Source organism: Bos mutus, chromosome 13, assembly GCF_027580195.1.
Source record: "Bos mutus isolate GX-2022 chromosome 13, NWIPB_WYAK_1.1, whole genome shotgun sequence".
Lineage (NCBI taxonomy): Eukaryota > Metazoa > Chordata > Mammalia > Artiodactyla > Bovidae > Bos > Bos mutus.
In genome coordinates, this window is record NC_091629.1 from 21,983,011 (window position 1) to 22,010,930 (window position 27,920).

The 27,920-nt window shown below is 55.6% G+C and overlaps 2 protein-coding genes across 4 annotated transcripts in view; both read left to right on the plus strand.

Annotated features, from left to right (window-relative positions):
* ELMO2 (engulfment and cell motility 2) overlaps window positions 1-14,642 on the plus strand; it is a 38,403-nt gene extending 23,761 nt beyond the window's left edge. For both annotated transcript variants that reach the window (XM_070381094.1, XM_070381095.1), the window contains exons 10-21: window positions 1,119-1,169; window positions 5,428-5,550; window positions 5,850-5,984; window positions 6,558-6,662; window positions 6,747-6,855; window positions 7,184-7,320; window positions 8,437-8,600; window positions 8,700-8,812; window positions 8,995-9,102; window positions 9,876-9,958; window positions 11,948-12,025; window positions 13,148-14,642. In XM_070381094.1, the coding sequence (XP_070237195.1) occupies window positions 1,119-1,169; window positions 5,428-5,550; window positions 5,850-5,984; window positions 6,558-6,662; window positions 6,747-6,855; window positions 7,184-7,320; window positions 8,437-8,600; window positions 8,700-8,812; window positions 8,995-9,102; window positions 9,876-9,958; window positions 11,948-12,025; window positions 13,148-13,348 (1,407 nt within the window). In that variant the 3' untranslated portion in view covers window positions 13,349-14,642. The remainder of the gene's footprint in view (window positions 1-1,118; window positions 1,170-5,427; window positions 5,551-5,849; window positions 5,985-6,557; window positions 6,663-6,746; window positions 6,856-7,183; window positions 7,321-8,436; window positions 8,601-8,699; window positions 8,813-8,994; window positions 9,103-9,875; window positions 9,959-11,947; window positions 12,026-13,147) is intronic.
* Window positions 14,643-17,442: 2,800 nt separating this feature from the next.
* SLC35C2 (solute carrier family 35 member C2) lies at window positions 17,443-27,505 on the plus strand. Of its 2 annotated transcripts, XM_070381096.1 has the most exons (10): window positions 17,443-17,547; window positions 19,898-20,250; window positions 20,564-20,714; window positions 21,493-21,556; window positions 22,059-22,131; window positions 22,669-22,837; window positions 22,919-23,002; window positions 25,212-25,387; window positions 26,496-26,625; window positions 26,953-27,505. In XM_070381096.1, exons 2-10 carry the CDS (start codon window positions 20,131-20,133, stop codon window positions 27,081-27,083), a joined length of 1,098 nt encoding a protein of 365 aa, XP_070237197.1. In that variant the 5' UTR covers window positions 17,443-17,547; window positions 19,898-20,130; the 3' UTR covers window positions 27,084-27,505. The 2 variants fall into 2 exon arrangements, with proteins under 2 accessions (XP_070237197.1, XP_070237198.1); XM_070381097.1 differs by lacking the exon at window positions 20,564-20,714.
* Window positions 27,506-27,920: the final 415 nt, after the last annotated feature.

The window sequence follows — 27,920 nt, forward strand, 5'->3', positions numbered from 1 at the left end:
GTCAGCCGTTGGGAATGTGGCCAGAAATCTAGAAGCAAGAGAGGCCTTCCAGCTCTGAGAAAGATGATTATCTGTGGAATTAAATGGAGGCAGTTTAGAAAGTGAAGTCATACGAATTAACATTATAAGAAGTGATGGCTGACACTGGAAGGAAGAGACGAAGAATTATGAAAAGCTGTCCAGAAAATTAAAAGCATAGTAATCTAGGCGCATTTTGTTTAGGGGAAAATAGCTTCACATTTCAGAAGCTATGTCAGAACTTTTCAGAACAGTGTCACAACATAGGATAGTAACTGATGTGGGTTTTACTGATGGGACCAAATCCTTGGCAGTGATTAAATTATAATCATTACAGTCTCTTCAAAAATAAAGAAGTGTATATATTTTGAGAAGATTAGCACAAGAATGGTCAAAATAATGGTTCTGAGAGGACCCTTAAGGCTTCATTCCCTGGGAGATTCACTTAACTTAGGACACTATTTCCTGAGTGTGCTAAATAGTTACTGTCAAAATCTGAACCCAATATAATAAAAAAGGCGACCCTGTCGTGAAAAAGTACCCCAAACCACACAACAGATTCTTCTCTAAAACCGGTCAGAAGTGAGTCATAAGCATCCTGCCCGAGCTCCTGCTGGCATGGTGCTGGGGGCTGGGGAGATGCTGGGGCCAAGCCCTATCCCTGGTTTGGAGTCAGCGTTTCATCAGAGCCCCTTGCAGCCTTGGCAGTGGTTCCAGCCGGGGACAGTGCATGTGGCCTGGGAACCATCACGCTGCTCTGTGCCCTGTGCTCATTGTCTGTTGCCCAGCGTCCTTGTAATGTCTCGTCCTAAAGTAGTCTTTGTCCCTCTCTGAAGATGACTCAGTTGATTGTGCCATTGAGAAAGGAAGCCCTGTTTGCCTTCACTTGTACTCTGGAAAGAAAATGCGTGGGAATTTTTCAGAGTATAAAATACATAGTTGAAGGTCTGTGAATTTTTACCCCACGTGCCCACCTTTCATTTGAAAAGAAGAAAAAAATCAAGGGGAAAAGCCCGAGAGCTGTGACATCCCTTCCTTTGGATCGTTGTCACAGCTCCGTGCCTGCCACCCGGCTCACATTTGCCTCTTCTTCTCAACAGGACATGGCCAATGCATTTGCACAGAAGCACCTTCGGTCCATAATCCTCAATGTAAGTTCCTAGACAAGCTGTATTTTGTTATTGTTATTGTTTTGTTATGGTTCAGTGCAGCTGTTACTGTTTTTTGTTTTTCTTTAATAATTTTATGTATTTATTTTTGGCTGTGATGGGTCTTTGCGGCACTGGCTTGTGGCGAGCGGGGCCTTCTCTCTAGTTGGGGTGCACAGATGCGTCCTGCAGTGGCTTCTCTGGTCTTGGCGCACAGCTCTAGGGTGTACGGGCTTCAGTAGCTGCAGCAGGTGGGCTCAGTAGTTGTGGTTCCCGGGCTCTAGAGCACAGCACGTGGGATCCTCCCAGATCCGGGAGCGAACCTGTGTCTCCTGCATTGGCAGGTGGATTCTTTACCACTGAGCCACCAGGGAAGCCCCTACGATTCTTATAGTTGTACTACTATTAGTGAAATTGCTATGAAGCAAGGTGGGCACTCAGGAAACTTACTGGTAGGTACTTAACCCTTCCTCAGTTGGAAAGCTGTGTTTTGTGATCCTTTTAAGCAGGGTTGTCTCGAGGAGGCTGGCCCACCAGGAACTGCAGAGCCTCCAGAGAGGTCCTTAGCCAGCTAATACTGTTTGTTGCCCCACAATTCCAAAAAAAATTTATCCAGAAGGACTGTGTTAAAATAGACACAGAAAGAGCAATTCATTTGACTGACACCAGCCGTAACTCCCAAGTTGTGTGGGGCCCTGGGAGGGATGCCCGGCCTGTGGGTTCCAGGGGAGGACCCAGCAGTCCCGCCATGAAGGAGGGCTGTAGGAGGCTGTAGGTGAGGCTGAGGGTAAGCGGGCAGTCAGAAAAGGAATTCCTGCATGGGGAAGGGGGACACCCAGGAGGAGTGAGTGGTCCTGTAAAGGGTGGAGCAAGGATGTGTGATCGGCTGGTGTGCTATGCTTAGTCACTCAGTCGTGTCCGACTCTTTGCGACCCCATAGACTGTAGCTTTCCAGGCTTCTCTGTCCATGGGATTCTCCAGGCAAGAATACTGGGATGGGTTGCCATGCCCTCCTCCAGGGAATCTTCCTGACCCAGGGATCAAACTCAGGTCTTCCGCATTGCAGGTGGATTATTTATCATCTGAGCCACCTGGGAAGCCTGTGACCAGCTGGAGAGGTAGCAAAGAGGACCTTGTTTGTTTTCTTTTTTTTTTTAAAAGCAGTTGAGCTTTAATCAGGATCGTGAAATAACCAGGCTGCCCTTTTAGAAAGATCACACTGCACGGTCTGTGTTTCCTGCAGAGCGGTGGTGGGGAGAGAGCTGAGGCGGGAGGTGAGGGCAGAGGAAGAGCACCAAGGAGCTCAGTTAAAAGACGGCCATCGTATCGGTTGTCAAAAACAAGGTGGAACTGGGAGACTGCAGTGAAAGAAACAAAACGAGACGTCAGAGTCAAAGGAGCTCAGTTAAAAGACGGCCATCGTATCGGTTGTCAAAAACAAGGTGGAACTGGGAGACTGCAGTGAAAGAAACAAAACGAGAAGTCAGAGTCAAGTGTGAAAGCCTTCAGAAATCTGAACATGAACTTTGGAGTCGGCACCCCCGCCCCCCCACTGTTAACCGGTCTTTGATCTTGAGCAATCTACTTACCGTCTGTGGGCTTCGATTTGCTCACCCGGATGTGAGGACCGAATGAGCTACTGCACACACACAGGGCTTAGCGGGGGGCCTGGCGCTCGTTGAGTGCTCTGCTCACAGGCAGTTCCTTCACCTGAACAAGACGTACGGGGGCCACAATTCGAGACATCCCCGTGGGCGCCTGAGAAGTGGATCAGCTGCTCTGAACGGGCAGAGCCGGACGTCACCCTGCAGAACCAGCCCCGCCTTGGGGCTGTCTCCCCGCTCAGAGCCCCATGACAGTGCGGCAGGACGGACAGGAGCAGACGCTGCTGCCCCCGCCTGCCGCACCAGGGCCCGTCCACGTTCGCGGGCAGCCGTGTCGGGCACCGTCCTCTGCCTGTGTGGGAGTGGGTGCCCTTCCCAGAGACCTTGAATGAATTCTGGGGCTCGTCCTTTGCCTGAATGGGTTTAGAAGTTCAGCTCATTCCTGGGCAAACGTGGAGAACAAACAAGGCTTCTGTCCATGTCAGGACTCAGGATCCAAACTGTCCACTCGGAAAAGGGTAGTGCATGCTCACTTCAGTCTGCATTTAGTGGAGTTGAATCAGAGAGCAGAGGCCTCGAGGTGCTTAGCAGTCGAATGAGACTCCATCAGACTGGAGCTGTACCTCCTTTAGCCACTGGGGGCTGGAGTAACCACCCTCCCCCGCTCCAACCTCTCTCAGTTTGAGGAAGGGAGATTATGTTGAATGAAAACCAGGCTCTCTTCAGAGTGGCTTCATGAATTATGGAGCGAGGCAAGGAGGGAGGCACAGGGACAGACAGGTAGGGAGAAACCAGAGTGGCAGCGGGACCCGGAGAAAGGAAGAGACTCTGGGCGAAGCGGAGAGGGCCGAAGCAGCCAAGGTGGAGGAGAGAGACTGGGTCGGGGCGGACCGTGAAAAGGAAGCTCGAGAGACAGACGGACACCCAGATCCACAGCGGAGGCAGCTGAAGAGGGCTGGGGTGAGAGATGAGGGCAGAGCGTGCTCACCGCGGGCCAAGCAGGGGCAGCGCAGAGCAGTGGCTCACGCCCCGGATGGCTGTGGGCACTTGGGATGTGCCCGGTGCGCCTGGAGAACTGAGCTTGTCGTCCTTGACAGTTTCAGTTTAAATTTCAGCACCACCTGTGACTTGTGGATCCTGTGTTGGGGCTTGCAGTCCAGGGAAGGGAAGAGTTCTGGAGTCGCAGGTGGGGAGAGGACGCCGAGGGCAGTGCCGGCCAGCGGGAACACGACGTGAGCCACGGTTTCATCGTCAGTGTTCCAACAGCGGCATCAAACAAACGAAGGAGGAAAATTAGTTTTTTTGATAGCGCAGTACATTTACCCGGTATGTCAGAAACCCTGTGATATCACCATGTAATCGATAGGAAGGTGATTAAGGAGATACTTTACATTTTTTTCCATGCCAAGACTCTGTTTACATTCACAGCACATCTCGGTTTAGACCAGCCACATTTCCAGTGTGCAGCAGACGTGGGTGGCCAGTGGCTACCAGATCAGGCTGCACAGATCTGAAGAGAGTGTGCAAGCTCTGGAGAAGGACTGATCTAGAGTGAGAGAGCTCTAGATACAGCAGAACTTTATGCGAATGGACATGTTCCACACCAGCTCTCTTGCTGGATGGTAGTCACCAGCCACAGGTGCCTGCTGAGCTGAAAGTGAGGCTAGTGCCTCAGCTTAAAATGAGGCCTCGTAACTTGAATTAATTTTAACTGATTGAGAGGCACGTGGACACATAGGCTAGGGGCTCGCATACTGGACAGCACAGCTCTCGAGATGAGCTAGATGGAGGAAGAGAACGCGAAAGGCACAGGTGGTGGCACGTGTGGGGACCGGGCAAGAGTTCCATTTGATGAGAAAAGAGCAAGAGCGACGGGGCCTCGGGATGGCGGGTGAGACGGAGGGAGTGAGGGGTGCAGGGAGCAGGCAGGAAAGGGCAGGAGGCCACCACGGGTGGGAGACGGGGCGGACCAGCGTGGTCAGCTGGGAGGACAGCGGGGCGATGTAGGGCAGGGCAGAGATGCAGCATGGGTGGCGAAGGAGGCCTGAGGAGCTGGGGCGAGCAGGCATCGGGAGGAGCGGTGAGCTCGGGGCAGGGGGGGGATAGTCATCAGAGAAGAGGAACTGGGGTGGGGACACAGGGAGGGGGCGTAGAGTGAGCAGGGGGAAGGGGAGAGAGAAGGGGTGAGCGGGGGGCCTACAGGGAGCATTAGATGCCCCCCCGCCTTGGTGTACATGTCTAGAGATGACTGAAAGAAAATGATCTTTTTGAAACCTGTCTCTTCCATGAGGCCATCCTGAACGTTTTTCCTGAGACAAAAGCGTGCCGTCCAGTTCTGCCAGTGACTCTTGACACACACACTCTGTTGTGGGGATCGACTGGAATGAGGCCCCGCCACCTACCTCCCACGTCATAACCTTACCCTTCGTCCCACTTCGCTGCCCAGGACCGGGCAGAAAAAAAGATGGTGCCCTTGGGGCTTGCAGTGTGTCAGCCCTGCCTGAGTCAGGTCCGTTCACGCTCCCTCCACTTCTGGAGCATGCCGGCGCTGTGTGGGGAGAGAACCCTGTCCCCTGCCCAGTGCTTTGTCTTTTGCGCATCTATGTCACAACCCTCCAGCAGAAACCACTTCAACCCTCTGCCCTTGCTCTTTCCAGCACGTGATCCGAGGGAACCGCCCCATCAAAACCGAGATGGCCCATCAGCTGTATGTCCTGCAAGTCCTGACCTTTAACCTTCTGGAAGAGAGGATGATGACCAAGATGGACCCCAACGACCAGGTGGGCTCTCAGTGGGACCGGGCTCCCCCGGCTGGCGTCGTGTGCCGTGTGATGCGGCGCGCTGTGCCCTGTGTTTGGAGCGCCTGCTGGGTGCCGGGAGCCGAGCTTCCTTGTGTCTGCAGAAACGGTTTTGTCAGCTCTGTGCCTCGCCGTGATCCCTTCCATCTGTGTCCTGTGTGATGCCTCCTCGGGTTGATCGGGGCCAGGGTTCTGCCTGGAAAAGCTCGACCCACTCCTTTCTTTTCCTTGCTTCCTTTGATCAGCTGACTCATCTGCTGACAGTCTGTTTCACCTCCCAGGCTCAAAGAGACATTATATTTGAACTGAGGAGGATTGCATTTGATGCAGAGTCTGACCCCAGCAACGCCCCCGGGAGTGGGACTGAGAAACGCAAAGCCATGTACACCAAGGACTACAAAATGCTGGGGTTCACTGTGAGTTTGCCAGACACTAACACTGTAGACCTTCTCCCCCGACGGAGTGAGCGGGCCCCCCCAGACAGAACCCTGACAGCCCTCCCTCGTAACACGTATGGTCATGGGAGCCCTGGAACTGGAGACACTGAGCGGCTGGAGGGCCCTCGACGCTTGGTCCACAAGTTTATGTGCAACATTTGGCCCCTTGAAACAAACCCATCTGTAGGGGGGCCCAGGAAGCGGGCCAGATGCGTGGCGGGGGGACCACTCATCAAAGCAGCTGGTTCCACGAGAAGCTGGAGTGTGTATTGTAATAGGAGACAGCTTGAGGATAGAGTTAATTAAACACTTACTGGGCATCTACTCAGCAACCAGCAGTATTCTAGGCCTTGGGGATGCCAGACAAGTCAGCCACAGTCCAGTGGCCAGGAGCCCAAGCCGTCATAGAGATGGCACATGACCAGAGCTTCGGCGGGCAGGCGTGGTGTGCCGGCAGGCAGCACGAGGTGGAGGGGCGATCGGACTTCCCCTCAAGCGAGCCCCCGCACTTGAGACCATCGGGTCTGAAGTCGGGTGTCTTTCTTTGCCCAGAACCACATCAACCCCGCGATGGACTTCACCCAGACTCCGCCTGGGATGCTGGCCTTGGACAACATGCTGTACTTGGCGAAAGTCCACCAGGACACCTACATCCGGGTAAAGGCTGGGGCCGGCTGCCCCCGCGGATGCCCCTTCGCCTGCCTGCCCTCTCCCTCCCTCACGCCCTCTCCTCGCCCGCAGATCGTCCTGGAGAACAGTAGCCGAGAAGACAAGCACGAGTGCCCCTTTGGCCGCAGTGCGATCGAGCTCACCAAGATGCTGTGCGAGATCCTGCAGGTCGGGGAACTGCGTGAGTACGAGGCTCCCCTGCACGCCCATTCCCTGTGCTCGGGGCCGGTGAGACCTAAGAGTGCAACGTTAGGTGTCTCTGCGACTGGACAGCCTTCTTGGGCTTTTTTTTTTTTAGTCACTGAGTGGGCTGTAATCCGTCTACCCTTGTTTATGGGAGTCGTGGCCGTGGCTTGTTTGAGCTGGTGATTTGAGCATGTTCAGAGCTCCGCCACTGCCCACTTCCCTCCCGGTCCTCAGTCTGCTTCTGTTCCTCCGGACTGCAGAGGAGCCCAGGTTTCCAGACGTGGCCTCCCAGCGTCATCGTTTGCCCGCTTCTCCTTCCACAGCAAACGAGGGACGCAACGACTACCACCCGATGTTCTTCACCCACGACCGTGCGTTCGAGGAGCTCTTTGGCATTTGCATCCAGCTGCTGAACAAGACCTGGAAGGAGATGAGGGCGACAGCCGAGGACTTCAACAAGGTCAGGGTCGCAGAGCTCTGAGGCCCGGGCAAGGCCACCCCAGGGCAGCCTGGGGCAGCTGGCCCGAGCTTGGCGACCCCTGAGCGGGAACACAGCGTGGTTGGCAGTGCTGAGTCACAGGACAGAGGCATTGAGCGTGTCAGCCCTCCCAGAACCTTGAGCAGGTGTCTCCCCGCTGGACCCCTGTTTTGCCCGGTGGACCAGTACCAGCCCCTCCCACCTTCCTTTGGGGACAGGAGGAAAGTGTGGCAGTGACAGCGTGGGTTACTGAGCACTTAGACCATGCAGGCACCGAGGCAATTGCATGAACTACAGGTGTTAGAGGTCCAAGTGGACCCGCAAGAATTCACGCCGGGGTACTTAGCAGTAGCAGCCACTCCTCGATGCTTTCTGAGTACCTACCTCTCTGACGGCACTGCTGGGCCCTCAAAAGCTGATAATCTAGGAGCTGGCTCTATTGAAGCTGCTCATCTCATTGTAAAAACTTTGTAAAATACAAAGAAGGGGAATATCTGTAATTCCCCTACCCAGCAATCACGACCCTGTTTATGTTTCCCTCTAGTATTTTTTTTTACATGTGTTTTTCCTTCATTGGTGGGGAGCTGATGGGATGTGCAGGTGGTGTCCTGCTTTTCACTTTAGCCGTCGTTCTGGGGGAACTAACAGGTATTTTGCACACACCGTGCCGGGCACGGTGCATCCAGAGACTGGGGGTCTCCCATTCCTCGTGGCAGCCTCCATCAAAGATGTGTCTTCCATTCTCTCGCTTTAAAGACGAGTAGGTAGGGCCTGAGGGTGCTGAGTGAGTTGCTCGAGGAACAGATTAAGGTGCAGAGTCAAGCCCTGAACCCCTGTCTGGCCCAGCCATCTCCTCTCTTTCTCCCCCACCGTTGACCTGTTGAGAGGTACGAGAAATGAAGCGTTTGTCAGCATCGCAGTCCTCCGTAACCGTCTAAGCCAGTGTGCCTCGAGAGCCAGTGCTCTGGGCCCAGCGGATGCCCATGGTGCCTGCTCTGCCCAGGACCCAGAGGGCAGAGCCCGGTGTCCGTTTCACGGGGCAGCGCTCGGTGTCCGTTTCACGGGGCAGCGCTGAGGCCGCGCCTCCTCCTCTCTCAGGTCATGCAGGTGGTCCGAGAGCAGATCACTCGAGCTTTGCCCTCCAAACCCAACTCTCTGGACCAGTTCAAGAGCAAACTGCGGAGCCTGAGCTATTCCGAGATCCTGCGGCTGCGCCAGTCGGAGAGAATGAGTCAGGATGACTTCCAGTCCCCACCGATCGTGTAAGTGCCCGAACAGGAGGGCCAGCGCCGCCTCCCTTCCGAAGCCCTCCCCCTACCATCCCTGTGACCTCCCCTTACTCCTGTGCTCATCCACCCCAGGGAGCTGAGGGAGAAGATCCAGCCCGAGATCCTGGAGCTGATCAAGCAGCAGCGGCTGAACCGGCTCTGTGAGGGGAGCAGCTTCCGGAAGATTGGGAACCGCCGGAGGCAAGGTGACCTGAGGGCACGGTCCCCAGTCTGTGGTGTCCAGGCTGTTTGTCCCTCCTGCTGCACGCAGGGCTGCAGCATCCCTGGGGGGAGCGGGCAGGGAGCGAGTCCTCTCTTGGCCCCGTGTGTGCCCGGGCCTTTCCTAGAACTGTCCTCGTTCACCTGCCTGGCTTCCCGTGTGTTCCAGAGCGTTTCTGGTACTGCCGCTTGGCCCTGAACCACAAAGTCCTGCACTACGGGGACTTGGATGACAACCCTCAAGGGGAGGTGACGTTCGAATCCCTGCAGGAGAAGAGTAAGTTCAGGTCCCTGTTGGGCTGTCGTGTAGCCGGACTCCCTGTCAGCAGATCTGAGTTCTGGTCCTGGCTGCTCCAAACCGATTATCTGGCCTCAGGTCAGTTATTTCATCTGAACCTGTTTCCCTGGTGATCAGTGGTCGTCTCTACCTGGCCGACGTCAAGGAACTGTTTGGAGATTCAGTAAGATCACAGATAGGAATGGGTTTTGCAGATTGGAAAAGATGATGCAATACTGCGTTGAAAAGCAGTGGTTAAGAGCAGAAGCTCTGAAGCCTGACTGCCCGGATTCAGATCCTGGCTTTGATGTTAATTCTAATTAATTACAAGTTACTTCTCCTCTCTGCTTTAAAGATTCATCTATAAAATGGGAATAATAGACACATTGCCCCCTTCAGAGGATTGAATGAGTCCTATCTGTAAAGCACTTAGAACAGTGGCTGGCAGGGAGGAAGAGTCATTATTAGCTGCTGGTTGCTATGGCCAACGTTGTCATCTTACTACTGTGAAGTGGAAGCGAGGTGTCTGAGGCCCCATTCCTTAGGGAGACCATGCAGAGGTCCTGCACTGACCCCAGTTAGGTTTGACACAGTCCAGCAGGCCAGGGTCCCGGCCAAGTGGCCACAGAGGAGGGAATGACGTAGGCCACCCTCCCTGAGCTCGTACAGCCCCGTGGGGTGGGGGGCTAGGGCGTCCCTTTCAGCACTAGGTTGGATGCAGGGACCAACCTACAGCATAAAGCTTCCAGAAACTAATTCTCTTCATTTTTCAGTTCCTGTTGCAGACATTAAGGCCATTGTCACTGGGAAGGATTGTCCCCACATGAAAGAGAAAAGTGCTCTAAAACAGAACAAGGTGAGTGGAGAGGCGGCCCCGAGTCCGAGCTGCTGTCCCAGTGATCCTGGGCGTAGTCAGTGGTGGCTGCTTTCTGGATGCATGGCCTCCCATTCTCTGTCTCTTTAAACTGACCCTGAATGTTTCATTAAGAACAATCTGAACAGACACCAAAGTAGATAGAACCCTCATATAGGCCTTGCCCAGCCTCACCCACCATGGCGGTGTCCACACCCACTTGTCCCTCTTCACTTACTACTTTGAAGAAAATCTCAAGTGTTATTTCATCTTACCTGTAAACATTTAGATTATATCTCTGAATTATAAGGACTCTATTTAACATAATTATAATACCGTTTTCACATCTAAAAGGAAATAAAAAGTTGTTATTTAGAATCAAATATTCCACTGATAGTTGAATTTTCCACTGTCTTAAAAACATCCCAGTTTCTGTACATAAAAATACATAAATGTTTATAAGCATTTGCACGCACATACACACACACTCACACCCAGTTTGTTTGCCAAATCAGGATCCAAATAGGGTCTACACACTGTGATGGGGCTTCCCTGGTGGCTCAGCAGTAAAGAATGTTCCTGCGATGCAGGAGATGGAGAAGATGCGGGTTTGATCCCTGGATTGGGAAGATCCCCTGGAGGAGTAAATGGCAATTAAGGCCAATATTCTTGCCTGGAAAATTCCATGGACAGAGGAGCCTGGCGGGCTACCATCCATGGGGTCACAGAGAGTAAGACACGACTGAGTGTGCAAGAGACAGAGACACACATTGTGATTAGTCTTCTAAGGTTTTTTTTTTTTTTTAATTCTTTTAAAAAATGTTTTTAATTTAAAGAATTTTGTTTATTATTTATTTGTGGGATCTTAGTTCCCTGACCAGGGATTGAACCCAAGCCCTCAGCAGGGAAAACACAAGAGTCCTGACCACTGGGCTGCCTGCCAGATAATTCCCTCTTTTAATTTCCTAATTCATAAGTTCCCCCTCCATCTTTTTCTCCCCCTCTCTTTGCAGTTCATTAGTTGAGGAAACCAGGTTGCTTGTTTGGTAGTTTTCCAGAGTCTAAAATCTGCTGATTGTCTCCCCATGGTGTAGTTGAGTCCACTCCTCTGTCCCAGATCTGTAATTGGTAGTGAGACCTTGAGGCTTGATCCAGCCCAGGCCTGACCTTTCTTATTGTGGCCAGACTCCTTCCTAAATGGTATTATATTCTATCAGGCGCGTAATGTCTGCTTGTCTCTCTGATGTTAGCAGACTCTGGACACTCAGTGCCTTGTTTCATTAGTAAATTAAGGTTTGCAAACTAGTGGTATTCCGGTGTAGTCATCCCTTTCCATGTATTAACTGAACTACTTCTCTAAAGAGAAACTTGCCGTCATTGACTGTGGTTCCCCAGTGGTACGGTTTATATAAGAAGGGAGGATAAATGCTTGATTCTTTCCTTTTATGTACCTACTTTTAAAACAAGGAGTTAGGTCTCTGGTATCGTCCAACAGTGACCTATTTTGTGCATGCGTTTTGTTTTTTAGTATTATTATAAACTCATGGATTTAAGCCTGTTATATTTCTTTCATTACAGTTGTGTTGTTGATGTTCAAGTCCCATCTGTGGCCACAATTTGTTTTTGTTGTGGTTTTTTTTTAAACTGTTAAGACTTTCAGTTTAATTATCCATATATATATATATTTGAGATAATACAGTCATGGACTCTGACATTCAAAGGTTCAGAGCATTGAGAGATGAGTTCTCTATAACCTTAAAAGTATCATCACGTCCCAGGCCTGACTTGGGTGGGGAGTGGGCAGGTGAAGGTTGATGACCGCTGGCCTCATCTCCAGCCCCACTTGTGCGTGAGCCCTAGGACTGATGCCATCACATCTGAATTGGCACATTTGGCAGTGGTGCCAAATTGCTAGGACTCGGGCCAGGATTCCGGTGTGTAGAGCTAAGGCCGTTCCATTGCTCCAGATAATTGGAACCCTTTCTCCTCTAGGAGGTGCTGGAGTTGGCTTTCTCCATCCTGTACGACCCCGATGAGACCTTAAACTTCATTGCACCTAATAAGTACGAGGTGAGCGGTGTGGCACTGCCTTGGACAGCTGAGCCTTCTCTGTGACTCTACAGCTGGAGGGGAGGAGTGGGCAGAACAGGCACGTCTTTCTAAAGGCAGGGGCCTCCAGAGTGTCTCGAAGACTGTGACACCAAAGATCTGCCATGCCGGGGGTCCTTCCAGCAGCAGTAGTTGTCTTAGAAGGACAAGGTACCCTAGGGGTAACCTATTTGCCTGGAACTAGGAGGTCTCCTCTTTGTAGTTTGTGCATGGCCGGCCACCCGCCCAAGAGAACCTGAAGGATCCTCCTCCTTGGGTTTCTGGGCCGCATGTTGTAGTGGATCTGACCTGGGCTTTGAAGCCAGGTGGATCTGGCGCTCCTGACACGGGGCCTGCAGTTTCATCTGTAGCACTGGAAAATGCTAGATATTAAAGAGCAACTGTGGTTAAGAGCACACGTGTCTTGTGAGCTCTGGGAGCCACTGGAGGGAACTGGAGGTGGGGCTTCTGGAAGAGGAGACCCTAAGGCAGGGGGCCTGAGCTGCCAGTGGAGTTTATTGGGAAGAAATGAAGAACTTGCAGGTGGGAGACAGGTGAGCAAAGGTATGAAAAAGGTGGAACAAGAGGAGTTAGGGAGGAATGGATTGAGAATTCTCTGTTGTTCCCTCTTGTCCTGAAGCCCTCAAGTTCAGCTTTTCTAGTACTTATTTTTAACACTTATGGACTTTTTTTAATTGACTTTTCCTGAAACAAAGTTGATTTTTACCGGGATTCCTTTGCTGCCTTTTTCACCGAATATGTATTTCCTCCCCACCATTACAAATTTGGGGGCAATCTCAGGTAGTTGATGTCCCTGTTCTTAGATCCCGTTTTGCTGTTTTCCTTAATAGTATTTTTTTTTTTAAAATCACACTTCATATTATCTTAGGGAGTTTAAATGTAAATCCCTTATAAAAATCAAAAGGTCTTTTGGGCAAATGACTGATCACCTCCCAGCTTACCTTTGCCGTTATCTCGGATCAGTGCTGCGTGTCCTGCAGGGGGCCCAAAGAGACTCTGTGAGCCCTCTCAGCAGAGGGACCTCAGCAGGCCCTCCCACTGACCAGGGGACCCCGGGTGACATTTGCAACTTGCTTCCCACAGTACTGCATCTGGATCGACGGCCTCAGCGCCCTCCTGGGGAAGGACATGTCCAGCGAGCTGACCAAGAGTGACCTGGACACCCTGCTGAGCATGGAGATGAAGCTGCGGCTGCTGGACCTGGAGAACATCCAGATCCCCGAGGCCCCGCCACCAGTGCCCAAGGAGCCCAGCAGCTACGACTTCGTCTACCACTATGGCTGAGCCCAGAGCCGGAGCGGACGGTACCCCGCAAGGGACTTGGGGCCCAGGAGGAACGCTCACAGTCTGGTGCCTTGTCTTTGCTTGTACAGAATCCGTAGTGACCATGGGGGCCAGTCAGTGCCAGTCACACCTCAGACTCACCTCGGACCACCCCGAGCTTCCTTTCGGTCCCCATCCACTTCGAGGCGTGAAGGCAGGGTGTTCTGCCCTCGCCATCACCATGGAGCCTGAGGACGGGCCATGAGGGACGAAAGCAGACACCCTTGCCTTCCAGGCCAAGAAACTGCTCCTGGAGCCGCAGTCAACCACAGCCACTCACCTTTTCTCCCTGAGCCTGCTCACCGGTCGCCTGGATCCCCCAAGGGGGCAAGAGCTGGCCCAGGAAAGGCTGCCCGCAGAGGACAGATGTGCTGGGCGTGTTGAGAGCCTCAAGTGACCCGGGCCTGTGTCTCAGATCTAAGTGGAAGCCTCGGCCTTTGCTCAGTAGATGCCTTGCCCTTGCTTTTGCCGTCTTCATGAGGGCTCACGCGGCCTTGCCCGGGGCCGATCTGCTGCTGCTGCTGCTCTGACACCTCTGGTCTCCAAGGCCACTAGGTCCTCTTGCCCACGAATTTGCCTGGGCAGAGGGTCATGGCTCCCTGCAAGCTCACAGTCTCTCATCCTGGCAAGTCAGAGACACGCAGGCCGAGTCCCACCGTCTGCCGAGAGGAGGCCTGGGCCCAGACTGTGGTGCGGTCACTAGAGTCCGCTGCTCTCCCCTCCACATTTATATCACGTCCTTGCTTGGAGAGAAAACTCCCACCTAACCTGAACAGCCGCCCTTCCAGTTTGTGCTCCTTCAGCCTTCCAGACCTCGGGAGGTTTGCCTTCCCTGCCCCGCCTCCGCCAGCGCTGTGGTCTCTGCCATTGGCCATGATTTCAGGGAGCTGGCCGGGGCCCGTGGAGGCCCCCGCTGTGCCCATGAGGCTTCCCTGGTGCTGCAGCACTCGTAAACCACACGCACGGGCACCGTGGCATTCAGTATTGGTAGCCTAGCATGGTGGGGACTGCCCAATGAAGAGTGTACTGTATATTTTCTTTACTATAGGCCATACTTATACAGACATGTATATATATTTATATAAGATCTACCTGTCCTAGGGTGGAATGTTGGAGGGAAAATAAAATGGGAGGCCAAAAAAACAAAACAAACCAAAAGTCAACACTTGCAGTTGCAAGCCAAGATTGTAACCTGAGAGTGGCCAGGAGCTTCCTGTCAGTAACCATGTTTTCAATAAATACTCTTTCATGTACACACCGGTTCCCATTAACAGCTGTTTCTCTGTACTTGCTCCCTGCCCCGGGGAACTTTCACCTTGACAAGCCTTCATTTCATTGTGTCTGGGAGACGCTGGAGAGGTCCAGCTGGAGCCCCCAGCCACCTTCCCAGAGCCGCCGCCTCTTCAGCCACTCTGCCCCACCACATGCAGGACAGCACACACACTCACACACAGACCTGCCTGCTGGCTAAGGAAGCTCACAGACTCTCCCGCCAGGACAAAGTGCTTTCTGCTCAGGCCTGCCAGTTACAGCAGGAAAGGCATCCTGTACACCCCTGAGGACATGACCTTCCTCTTCTCCCTGCCAGGGACACAGCCAGGAAACAGCTCGAGTACTCGTGCCTTACAAGGAAGACATGTTCTTCACCCTGTGTGTTGCCGGTGCTCAGCGCCCAGCCTGCCAGCTGGGGTTCCATACTGTCCTCCAAACCTCAGCCTTGGTAGCCCGGAGGCTTGAATGAGGGCCGTGATGAAACAGATACTTCATCTTGCTTCTGCGGAAGAAGTGGGTGAGGACAAGTGATTTCAAAAGGCACAGAACGTGTATACAGCCTTGACTGAATAAAGCCAAGAGCCTTGGTGCTATTGTAGGTGTTGGTGTAAGTGCTGAATGAACGAATGCCTGGTGATGCCAGCTGGCGGGGGCAGGGCAGCAGTGGTTTGCATAAAGAACTGCTTACACTCTGGCCTTGAGCCTTCTGTTCAGAGAGGCCAAGGAGCCCAGCTGAGTCACTTATAAGGACTCCTGTTTGCAGCCAGCCTGTGAGCCATCCAGGAGTGGCTGGAGAGGGAGAGCAAAAAGTTCCAAACAACCCCACTATGTACCCTAGCTGGTTCTGGTCTCCAAATGGTCCTCTCTCGGCATGGTCTTAACGCTTTTCCTGAATCCTGAAAAGTGGATAAGATCTCAACTCCTCAGTTGGCGTTTTGGGGCCTACTGCAACCTGCCTTTTGCCTACTTTTCTAATGCATAGTTTTTGTCAACTTCTTGTAAACAAGTGGGCCCCAAGCCAGATTCCAGCCTTCTCCTCGCCTGTTTCTCCTGCCTGGGATGTTCTCACTTACTCAACTTCCTGAAGTTGAGACCATGCTCATAAAATTTTCAGGCACTCAAAATGTCTCACCAATGTTTACTATTTGTTCCCTCCCAAGATGGGAATACCAGACCACCTGACCTGCCTCTTGAGAAACCTATATGCAGATCAGGAAGCAACAGTTAGAACTGGACATGGAACAACAGACTGGTTCCAAATAGGAAAAGGAGTACGTCAAGGCTGTATATTGTCACCCTGCTTATTTAAAATATGCAGAATACATCATGAGAAACGCTGAGCTGGAAGAAGCACAAGCTGGAATCAAGGTTGCCGGGAGAAATATCAATAACCTCAGATATGCAGATGACACTACCCTTATGGCAGAAAGTGAAGAGGAACTAAAAAGCCTCTTAATTAAAGTGAAAGAGGGGAGTGAAAAAGTTGGCTTAAAGCTCAACATTCAGAAAACAAAGATCATGGCATCTGGTGCCATCACTTCATGGGAAATAGATGGGGAAACAGTGGAAACAGTGTCAGACTTTATTTTGGGGGGCTCCAAAATCACTGTAGATGGTGATTGCAGCCATGAAATTAAAAGACACTTACTCCTTGGAAGGGAAGTTATGACCAACCTAGATAGCATATTCAAAAGCAGAGACATTACTTTGCCAACAAAGGTCCGTCTAGTCAAGGCTATGGTTTTTCCAGTGGTCATGTATGGATATGAGAGTTGGACTGTGAAGAAGGCTGAGCACCGAAGAATTGATGCTTTTGAACTGTGGTGTTGGAGAGGACTCTTGAGAGTCCCTTGGACTGCAAGGAGATCCAACCAGTCCATTCTGAAGGAGATCAGCCCTGGGATTTCTTTGGAAGGAGTGATGCTAAAGCTGAAACTCCAGTACTTTGGCCACCTCATGTGAAGAGGTGACTCATTGGAAAAGACTCTGAGGCTGGGAGGGATTGGGGGCAGGCGGAAAAAGGGACGACAGAGGATGAGATGGCTGGATGGCATCACTGACTCGATGGACGTGAGTCTGAGTGAACTCCAGGAGTTGGTGATGGACAGGGAGGCCTGGCGTGCTGCAATTCATGGGGTTGCAAAGAGTCGGACACGACTGAGTGACTGAACTGAACTGAACTGAACGGATCTTCTAAGTCCTGAAACCTGATGCCTCCGACATCACTCCCTAGCTAGCTTTTTCCCATAGGAAAAAGCCCAGGAGAGATCCAAGTGTTTCCATGGTTGCCCAGCACTGGGTTGCAGCTGCTGCTAAGTCGCTTCAGTCGTGTCCGACTCTGTGCGACCCCATAGACAGCAGCCCACCAGCCTCCCCCGTCCCTGGGATTCTCCAGGCAAGAACACTGGAGTGGGTTGCCATTTCCTTCTCCAATGCATGAAAGTGAAAAGTCAAAGTGAAGTCGCTCAGTCGTGTCCGACTCTAGCGACCCCATGGACTGCAGCCTACCAGGCTCCTCCGCCCATGGGATTTTCTAGGCAAAAGTACTGGAGTGGGGTGCCATTGCCTTCTCCGCAGGCACCTTGGTTGACCAGGACCTCGGTTGATCACAGGAGACACAACCAAGGGGAATGCTCAGGCCGGGTCCCTGGGGAGCCAAGGCTCACAGCACGCGATTTCGCAGACCGCACGGGAGGACCGGCCCCCGATCCCGCCCAGCCCCGCCCAGCCCCGCCCAGCCCCGCCCAACACGACCCCGCCCCCGACACGCTCCGCCCCTAGCCCCGGCCGCACCCCCAGCGGCTTCCGGCAGAAGCGCCCCCTAGCGGCGGCGGTGGGCCTCGCATTTCCGGCAGGAGGATCCGGGCCTGCAGCGCCGGCAGGGCGAGGTGAGTGGGCGCGCGGCGGGCCTTCCGCGCGCTCCCGGGGTTGGAGGGGGACCCGGGCGGGGCTGCAAGCGGGGTCCAGGCTCGGCGCCGCGCGCCGCTGCCGCGGGGCCCATCGGGGTCCTGCTCTTCCCGGGCCTCGGTATCGCGATCGTGGAGGGGCCTGGGCCTCCGCGCTCTTTCCCCGCGCCGGGACCCAGGCGGGCATCGCGCGGACCCGGCCCAGCACTTGGAGAGGCCGCATCCCGCCGTGGGGTGGGAGTCATGGGTGGGTGGTAAACACGTGGACAAACAAGGAAACGTCAGGTAGTGGGAGGTGCCACCAGGATTAGAGGCCCCGCTCCCCACACCCCTACCCCGCCCCAGGCCCCGAGATTTTCAGCCAAGCAAAGATCCGCGGCCGCGAATACAAAGAAGGACACGGACCTGATGTGTTGGACAAATGGCCAGGGGCCAGCTTGGCGGGTGCGGGGTGGGGAGGAGAAGATGAGGTTGCAGAAGCTGGCAGAGGCCGGAGGCTGGGAGGCCTTCCCCTCGGGTCTGCTGAGGAGTTGGGATTAACCCTATGAGGGCCTGGTCTGCTTTCTGTGCTCAGGCCACCTCTGCGGCTGGATGGCTGCCTCCAGGCTGTAGGAGGAATTGGAAGCAGGAACACCAGTGAGGGGCCTCGTTAACTTTCGAAAAGGTGCTCCCTGTGGGCTGGGATCCTCACGGGGACTTCCCGAAGGTGGCGGGCCTGGGCTGGCTCCTTGAAAGAAGGGCAGGATTTGAATAGTGGAGGGAGCGCATACATGGCAGTGTTGGAGCCGGAACCACTCCAGAAGCCAGAAGATATAAGAAGACAATTCCCAGCAGGGTGCTGACCGTCCTCATGTGGGAGCCCAGGGCAAACCATGGAGAGGGAGTGCCAAGAGATAGCTCGCCTAGTACCAGCAGCCCCCCCGCCCCCGCCCCACGTTAACAGTTGGCAACATCTGGAGACATTTTTGGTCGTCCCAACTTGCAGGAAAGGGATGCTCCAGGCCTCTTGTGCATAACGACCAGGGATGCAGCTAAACATCCTCCCGTGCACAGACAGGGTTTCTCCCAGCCAAGGATTATCTAGCCCCAAATAGCACTAACGCCACAGTTGGGCAGCCTTGGTACAGAGGAAGGAGCGTGGGCCTGGAGTTCTGTCAGAGGTGGGTTTGGTGCCCACATGCTCCACTCTGGCCACGTGAAGGAGTCTGACGCGGGGAGCACAGGTTTCCAGAATTTCCCGAAGAGAACCACAGCCTCTGATGTCCTTCGGGCCTTGCACCAGCTCCCACAAGGGGGAGGGGACACAGTAAGCCAGGCTCCAGAGTACAGAACTGAGTGCTTTCCTTTTGGAAAGGACTGGGGGTGGGGGAGGTAAGATATGTCAGATCGGAAGGCTTCCAGAAGGAGGTGGCATTTCAGCAGAGAGGAGCGTGGGGAAGGAGAGACACACAGATGGGGCTGCAGGTGGGTCACACTTGACCCGGGTCCACCTGGTCTTCCCCCTACCCCAACCTGCCAGCTCTGGACGCTCATTAGACTTGGCTGGATTGATAAGGCGGCAGGGCTTGGTTTCATTGGTTTTCTTTGGCTGAGACTTGAAGGCAGGCATCGCCTCTTTGGAAATAGTTGTTAGAGGCTAAGGCACAGGAGGCATTAGTTTTCTGGTTCATTTTCAATGCCTCGAAGACCAGATTGTCCCCTGAAAATTACGTGCCCTCTCTCATCGAACCATATAGGGAACACAGGGTGCCAGGCAGCTATAAGCTGTCGTGAACACCACGCCTCCTGTGTGCCTGAGGCTCACCGCCCAACGATGGGGCACACAGCCGGCTCTCAGGCCTGGCACACGTGTGATGACGGAGGAGTGGGGGAGCAGCCATGTCTCGGGGCCTGTGGGGGCAGCGCTCCCCCAGGAGGAGCCATCCGAGCTGATGATCAGTAGAACCGCAGAGGAGGGAATGCAGGGCATGCAGAGCATTCGGCTCCCTGTGGCAGCAGGGAAGAGCCTGATGTGCCTAGGGAAAAGCAGGCCCTGGGTGAGACGGGCAGGCCTCCTTAGCCAGGGGAGGGTCTTGGTCTTGCTGTAAGAGCCCTGGCAGCTGCTGAAGGGCTGCAGCTGCTCTGACATGATTACATTTGCATTTTTAAAAGGTCACTTTGGTGCGAATTCATGGAGAAGAGCTCTAGGTGACAGGAGAGTGGAGGTGACAGGTTGTGGGGAGTCCCGTGGCCTGGGCAGCCCCTGCTCCCTGCAGGCCAGGGCCGGGGTGGCCGTGTTGGGTCACCCGCTCCCTGCCCCAGCCAACCGGCGTGGCCCTTTTCCTCTTTCTAGTCTCAGCTCTGGGGTCCAGCGAGCCGCGTCCACCGTGATCATGGAGAGGGTCAGCTCGGTCCACCAGCCCCGAAGGTGAGGACGGCACCTGGGGCTCCCTGGACGATTCCAGATCATGGAAGCGGCAGCCGGGAGGCGTGCTTGCTGAAAGTCGCAGGCCCAGCCCGACCGGCCCTTCCTGAGGGGCGTCTTCCCGAGAGGTGGTTGCTGCCCCTGCCGGCCAGCGTCTGCGGATGGGGAGGTGTGCCCCCGACGTGGCCTTCGTGTGGAGGGCGGTGCTGACCCTGGGGCTCGTGCTGCTGTACTACTGCTTCTCCATCGGCATCACCTTCTACAACAAGTGGCTGACCAAGGTACACGGGGGGCTGCGGCGCCCCCTAATATTTAGCAGCCTGGCTTCAGCCAGGGCTTCAGCCAGCCAGCCTGGGAGCCAGTCCACACCAGTGGGGGGACAGGGCCTCGCTGGGGAGTCCCCAGAAATACCGGGATGGAGGGGCATCAGGAAAGGGGGAGACTGGGGAGTGAGCCAGAGCAAACGCGGGGGGTCAGAGGGCCCCTCAAACACTGCAGAGGCCCCTGAACCCGCAGCCAGGCCAGCAGGAGTTGGGGCGCTGGGTAGGGGTAGGCGGTCATGGAGGCGCTCCACTGTGTGCTTGGGCTCCCCAGAGCTTCCACTTCCCCCTCTTCATGACAATGCTGCACTTGGCCGTGATCTTCCTGTTCTCCGCCCTGTCCAGGGCCCTGGCTCAGTGCTCCAGCCACAGGGCCCGCGTGGTGCTGAGCTGGCCGGACTACCTCAGGAGAGTGGCTCCCACCGGTACGTGCCTGCCTGCGGGCCGGAGTGGGGGGCAGCTCAGAGGGAAAGGAAGGCATGAAGCTGAGCCCATCCAGGGTCATTCCTCTCTGTGTCCTCCCTACCCCCACTGCCTCATGGGGGGTGGGCAGGGATGGGGGGGTGTGGTGGCTTGGCCTACACCCTTGACACGTGCATCACGGCCTGGAGACGCTGGTCAGAGGGTGCATCACAGCCGGCCCTGAGACGGGGTGCGGGAGCCCAGGAGAGGGACCAGCTGGCGGCCGCGCGGGAGGGCTTCGGGAGCGGGGACTGTGGGCTGAGACCTGGGGGGGCGCGGGTCCCCTCGGAGGGGAGGCCCCCATGCCCTCGGGAGAGGCTTGGTGCGTGGGCAGGTCTGCCAGGGAACTGAAAGTGTCTCCGGAAGCTGAGGACTCAGCTGTCAGGAGAGGAAACAGAACTGAGAAGGCAGCTGGCTCAGATCCTGGAGGACCAAGTCCTGGGGGTGGGGGACGGTGTGTTTCATCCCGAGGGAGGGAGCCAGTCTGCAGAGTTTCCGGTGGGGGGTCCTCAGGATCAAGTGAACACCCCTCCCTCATGGGGGTGAGGGCGTGGCATTCCTAATATCCAACAAGTGGGAAGCGGTTAGACAGTGGACTGTTGCCCTAATGCTGGAGCAGCCCCCTCCGCTTTAGGGGCGTGGGGCCAGGAGTTAACCCTTCAGGTTGCTGGGTGGAAAAGAAAGCTCCAGGAGGGCTCCTACCCGGGCGGGGTGTCCCACGGGTGCCCTGTGTCTCCACAGCACTGGCCACAGCGCTGGATGTGGGCTTGTCCAACTGGAGCTTCCTCTACATCACTGTCTCGCTGTGAGTACTGAGCCCTTTGGCCGTCTGTCCAGCAGGCTGGGGCGGGGGGCTGCACCTTCCTGCCAGGTCCCTGCCAGGCAGCAGGGAAGGGGGCATGGAGGGCAGAGGGAGCAGCTATTGTTTATCTCAGATTCTGCGCTTCAGCGAGCCATGTGTGGCTGCCCCCTCTTTCTCCATTTCTCTCTTCCCTCCTTAATCCTGATCTCCGCTAAAGAGCAGGTAAATCACAGGACTCAGGAAGCTCAGTTTTTTTTATTTTCTGGTGATAATCAGAGGCCTCCGAGTCAGAGATTCCTTCCGATTAAAGGTCGCGTGTCAACCCAGACGACTTGGCTTCCCTTCTTTGGTCTTTTGTGTCCCGTGGGGCCTGCGGCCCACAGGGAGGTCAGGGGTCTCCCCTGGCCTCCTCCCGCCCCCTGGGGGCACCGAGTGGGCTCCTTTCCTGGCAGTAAGTCCGCGTCGCCGGCTCCAGCAGTGCATCATAGGGACGTTTCCCTTGCAGGTACACGATGACCAAGTCCTCAGCCGTCCTCTTCATCCTCATCTTCTCTCTGATCTTCAAGCTGGAGGAGCTGGTGAGGCCCCAGCTTTCCTCGCGTCCCGCCAGCCCCCACCGATGCTAAGAATAGAAAGCGGGAGCTGCTCAGTGGCTTGTCCCTGCCTGTGACCAAGGAGGCAAGCCCAGCTCAGTGGCACTCTATCCCTGGGGACAGACCCGGGGCGCTGCTGGAGAAGATTTAGGGACCGGTGTGGCAGGAGCGGTGACCACAGGAGATGGGGTTCAAGGACGTGGGACTGGGGCAGTGGGTCCTGGGGGCTCCCTGCTGTGCAGCTGGGGCCCTTCATGTGCTGGGTCCAGGGGGGCGGTGGGGCCACATGGGGCCATAGGCCCGCTGTAGGCAGCACTACTGCCCTGTTTCAGGGTCTGGGGTCCATGCCAACCAGGTGTCAGCCCTGGTAACATCGAGTGGAAGGGACCAGCCAGGACCCCAGGGTGGGGCAAGAAGAAGGAGGCCTTGCCCCAGGGGCAGCCAAGATGGTCACTGACCCCAGTCTCCCAGGCGTGATGAACCCAAGTTGATTGCGGTTGCTCCCCCGCCCTCTGCTTTCAGCGCGCGGCGCTAGTCTTGGTGGTCCTGCTCATCGCCGGGGGCCTCTTCATGTTCACCTACAAGTCGACGCAGTTCAACATCGAGGGCTTCGCCTTGGTGCTGGGTGCCTCTTTCATCGGCGGCATTCGCTGGACCCTCACCCAGATGCTCCTGCAGAAGGCGGAACTTGGTGAGCAAGAGCCCGGGGCACCGGGCAGGGTGCAGGCGGGCCGGGCCGGGCGTGATGGCTCACACGAGTCACTTTGTGCAGGACTCCAGAATCCCATCGACACCATGTTCCACCTGCAGCCACTCATGTTCCTGGGGCTCTTCCCTCTCTTTGCTGTGTTTGAAGGTACGTGGGGTCATCCACCGTGGGGGGACCTCAGCACAGAGCTCTGATCTCTGCTCGGAGCCCAGCGCTGTGGTAGCTGCAGAGGTTCCAGAGATTAGCGATGGTGGTCCCGACCCTGGCAGTACTTGGTTTGGGGGCTGGACAGACACTTAAACCAAGGGGCTAGAATCTCGCAGGATAAATGCTACTGAGAAATCCCATGTAAAACACACCAGGCAGTAATGATGGTAAATGCACACAGCCCTCAAGGTATACCAGGGCTGTTCTGATTGTTCCAAACATATCGACTCCTTTAATACTCCCCCAAAACCCCACGTGCCAGTACTAGGACTGCCTCATCTTGCAGATAAACTGCGGCAGAGAGAAGTCAAGATAGCCTTGCTCAAGGTCCCATAGGTCATATACAAGCCAGCCCCTGGCTCTGGAGTCCCTCTCTTAACCGCGATGCCCTCTTTCTCTTACTTGGAGTAGAGTCATGAATGACTCCAGGTTGGTGGCCAGAAAGGCAAGCTGAGGCTTCCCAAACAGTGCATTTTTGGAGAATGAATGGGATTTTGACCCCCTGATGGGGGCGGGCGCCTCAGAAAGTGGGAACAGGAGGTTCAGACGTGGAGAGGTGTGTGGGATTGGCCTTGGCTGTTTCTCAGTCAGGCAGCGGAGGAGTGAGGAAGGGGCGGGTGGGCAGTTCCTTCCCCCCTTCCCTCCTCCCCTCCCATGGAAGAGTTAGAAGGATGTGTCTAGCCTGGGTCGGGGGGGCCACCATGTTCCCCTCCCTGACGTTTTGGAATTGGTCTTCGTCCTGTCTGTTAATCCTTCCTTCCAGAGTCCCTTCTGTCCTCAGGGTCATTACAGAGAATTCTGTCCCACATCCATTTAAGTTCCAAGCAGTGAAGCGTCTCAAACCTCTCGGAGAAGATTATTCTGCAGCTCCGTTGTCCAGGAAACTTGTGTTCTGCAGCCTCATTTTTTTTTCCCCTGTTTTAAAATCTCTCTCCATCCCCTCCTTATGCCCCTCACCAAGCCCCACACTCTCCCTCCCTTCCCGGATGTTTACACCATTTCCCCATCTCTGCAAACCCTCACCCGAGAGCCCCTCGTAGTCATCACTTAGCAAAGCTGCATGGATTTAGCTTCTTTAATCTTTTCTGGTAAATTAATCCCCGAAGCGCCTTCATTACTTATGTTGCTCTTCCCCGAATTCCCTTCAATTTGCCGACGCCTTTGCAGTGCTGCCGAGCCCAGCACCAGACGAGATGTCCTGCGTCAGAAGGCTGTGTGCCCAGGGGGCTCCGCATTCTGCTTCTCCTCGGTGCTTCCCTCCAAAAGCCTCACAGGGCTCAGCCAGCCTCCCGCTCCCACGAGTGTCCATTTGCTGAGTCTAGGGCTTACCTTCCCACCAACTTCTACCCCCAGGACCCTTTCCTGTTCTCTCAGATGGGCAGTGCTGGAGAGCCAAGAGTCCTCTGAAAGTCTGGGCACAACTTGGTGTGTGGAGGCCTGTGTGGCTGTCTCTGGAACAAGGGGCCGTGGTTTTGTCGTGTCTTTGAATGTGTGTGTGTTTACTTTTTGAGAACTGTTCATCAAACTATACTGTCCAGCCTGGTCCCTTTTGTTTTGTCAGTGGGGAAACGGTGGTCTCGGCTACACCCCACAGCTCTGTAGTTAGATGAGAAGGTGTGTATAGAGTTTTGTCCCTGGACCCACCTGGAGTGAAGGGCCTCCCCAGCGGCCCAGGGCACTGACAGTCCTCATGTAGCAGGTGCCCCATCTTCTTTGGGCCATGGGGTCTTACAGCTGCCAAGGCCACAGGAAGTCACAGCCCACCCCGCCGCCTCCTCCCCAAAGACGGGTGGTACACAGGGTGTGAAGGAGCAAGGCGCTTCCACCTGATGCCCCCTGTGTGCCAGTCCCCCGCTCTAGTCCAGAGGCTCAGAAGCCTCCATCAGGCCCTGTTAGGATCCTTGGCTTGTATCGCCTTTGGGCTCCCTGACAGCCGGCCCTGCTTTCTGGTTTCCCCAAGTCCCCGGCCATCTGCCTGAGATTCTCTGACACCTCCCGTCCCGGGACTCTGGGCCTCAGACAGGTGGCGGTTGCAGGGAGGGTGGGGTGCAGCTGTGGCAAATCACACCACAGCTGTGGTGGGGTGAGGCTGCCCAGGCAGGCACACCCAGGACGTGGCCCCCCCGCTCTCTCCCCCCATTGCTTCCAGGTCTCCATTTGTCCACATCTGAGAAAATCTTCCGTTTCCAGGACACAGGGCTGCTCCTGCGGGTGCTCGGGAGCCTCTTCCTTGGCGGGATTCTCGCCTTTGGTTTGGGCTTCTCTGAGTTCCTCCTGGTCTCCAGGACCTCTAGCCTCACTCTCTCCATTGCTGGCATTTTTAAGGTACAGTCTTGGAGGCGACCCCAGTCCTGTCTTAGAGGGGAGCCCCTCTCCGGCGGGTGTCCCAACTCCTGCTTCCCAGAGCCCTGCGGGGAAGAGACGGAAGTGCCTGTCTCATCTGGCAGTCAGTCCATCATCATCACGGCCCAGAGTGGGGGTGGGGGGTGGCGGGGGGGCAGCCCTGCTTCACAGATGGGGAAACAGACATGAAGAGCTGCCCTTACCCAGGGATATACAGCTAGCACGTGGCCGAGCTGACTCCACTAGGCCCGGGACGTGTTTACATCTTACCAAGAAAGCCAATTCTGGTCATTAGGCAGTGGCCTGGAGTGAAGTCCCCAGTCAGACTCATCAGCATAGGGTCCTGTGCTCAGCAGTGATTGATTGACAGTGTCTGCCAGGAGCACAGTGAGGGGTGGTTCTATCACGAGGGCCCTGCGGCTGCTGATCCTGCCTTTACCGCTGTCTAGGAGCCCCTAGCCGTCTCCTTGCATCACTTCTCCCCTTCTTCCCCCCATCATCACTCACTGCTTCCTGCTCTGGGCTGTGGACAGGCAGATCCTGATCCTGGAGCAGTGTTCCCTGAAACCAGCCGAACAGGGCTCCCTGAGGGTCTCGCCCACCCAGTGATGACACGTGAGCCGTGTTTCTCAGAATGTCATCTGATCAGTCCCCTTTGCAGCCCGTGCTTACGAAGAACCCTGTGACCAGTGTGTCCCGTAGAGCCCAGTGTGACTGCACCCACCCCCGCCCACGGCAGCAGAGGCGCTCCGTGCACAGGTGCTTCTGGAAGGGCAGCTGTCCTTCCTGCCTGTGGACGTGGCTGCGGACTTGCTACCCTGTGTCCCCAGCCTGGATTCGGTCTGCCTCTTCCAGTCCAGACAGAATTCTGTGAAAAGCACCTCCCCTCTGTCCACAGTAACACAGAGCAGGGGAGGCCTCAGGCTGGTCCCCAAACTCAGAGAGGCCTACCCCTTTGCATTGCAGGGAGTTTGGGCAGGTCTGCCTCTCCCCTGCGGTGTGGCGGCGGCCCCAAGCCCCACCTTCCTTTGCAAGGAGCGTCCCCCGCCCCGGCCCTGAGCACGCCCCCTCCCTGCCTCTCTTCCCGCAGGAAGTCTGCACTTTGCTGTTGGCAGCGCATCTTCTGGGTGACCAGATCAGCCTCCTGAACTGGCTGGGCTTTGCCCTCTGCCTCTCAGGAATATCTCTGCACATCGCCCTCAAAGCCCTGCACGCCAGAGGTACCCAGAGCCCCCTTTCGGAAGCCTGTCTCCTGGTGATGCTCTCCCCCTGGATCTCCCCTCTGTCCATCCCTGCCAGGAGGCAGGTGGCTCTCGACCCCCCAAGCCATTTGCAGTCCAGTCTGCTCAGTTCAGCTGCCCCTGCCCTGGCTGTTCCTCTAATTAAGGAAGTTCGCCTGGTGATTCGACCACCTCCACTCCTCCAAGAAGTTGTGGGGGTCATCTCCAGGGAGTGGGCGGGGGCCTGGGTCCCTCGGCACGCTCTCCTGTCAGGCTGGGGCAGGCAGATCCTTGCTGGATGTGTGATGCTGCTGTCTCTGTCCCCAGGTGATGGCGCCCCTAAGCCCCTGAAGGGGCTGGGCTCCAACCCCGACCTGGAGCTGCTGCTCCGGAGCAGCCAGCCAGAGGATGAGGACAACGAGGAGGAGGAATACTTTGTGGCCCAGGGGCAGCAGTGAGCAGCCAGGGGACCAGTCAGCGGCTTGGGGACCCGGGTGGTTCCTCCCGGCCGCCGGGCAGCAGTGGGCCCAGCGTCTCCCGGGCCAGGCCTCGGAAGGGCATGCGACTGGTGCTGGGGCCAGGGCAGAGAGCTGGTGTGCCGGGTGCGCGCCAGGCCAGCCTCGGGCCTGGCCGGAGCAGGGGCCCAGCGCACTGGTGTCGCAGCAGGAGCAGGGAGCGGGCTGTTGCAGCCGCTCGCCTGGCTCTGAGAGCCAGGATGGTGATTTTAGAGAGAAGACAGGTTTCCGGGGGACTGGGCTTGGACTGCAGTGCAGTTAGGGACGGGAGGTGGGGACGCTGGGGCCCCCGTCACCTGGAGACTGTCCTTTCTCCGCAAGCAGACCTATTTATAGCTTGGAAATAAAGGATTTCCGGCCCACTGGCCACCTTGTGCTGCCTGGAGGTGTGGGGGCGGGGGCCCAGCCCCTCCCCTTCCGCCTCCTTCAGCGGACTCCCCTGTGTCTCTTCTCCCGGCCGCCTGTGTCTCTCGTCTCCCGTCGGAGCCCCAGGGCCCTCTCCTGGGGCCCCACCACACCTGCAGGCGGCAAGAACAGGTACTGAGTTTCATATTCTGGGGACTCCAGTGTTTTCACAGCCTGATTTGAATATTGACTCCCGTCATTCACTGTGTGACCTTAAGCAAATTACCTAACCTCTCTGAACCGCAGTCTTTTCATCTGTGGAATGGGGATAATGGTTATCTCAGAGTTGTTCTGAGGACCAAGTCAATGTTGGTAGCAGATCAAACGTTATTTTCGCACATATTCTGAAAGTCCTTTGACAACCATGGAGCCAAG

What these genes read in the sequence shown, in the direction of transcription:
- SLC35C2 (XM_070381096.1), top strand. Translation starts at nt 20,131, where the DNA reads ATGGGGAGGTGTGCCCCCGACGTGGCCTTCGTGTGGAGGGCGGTGCTG. An exon ending in CAGGAGAGTGGCTCCCACCG is followed by an intron (nt 20,715 to 21,492) that starts GTACGTGCCTGC and finishes GTGTCTCCACAG; the next exon opens with CACTGGCCACAGCGCTGGAT. An exon ending in TCTCTTTGCTGTGTTTGAAG is followed by an intron (nt 23,003 to 25,211) that starts GTACGTGGGGTC and finishes CATTGCTTCCAG; the next exon opens with GTCTCCATTTGTCCACATCT.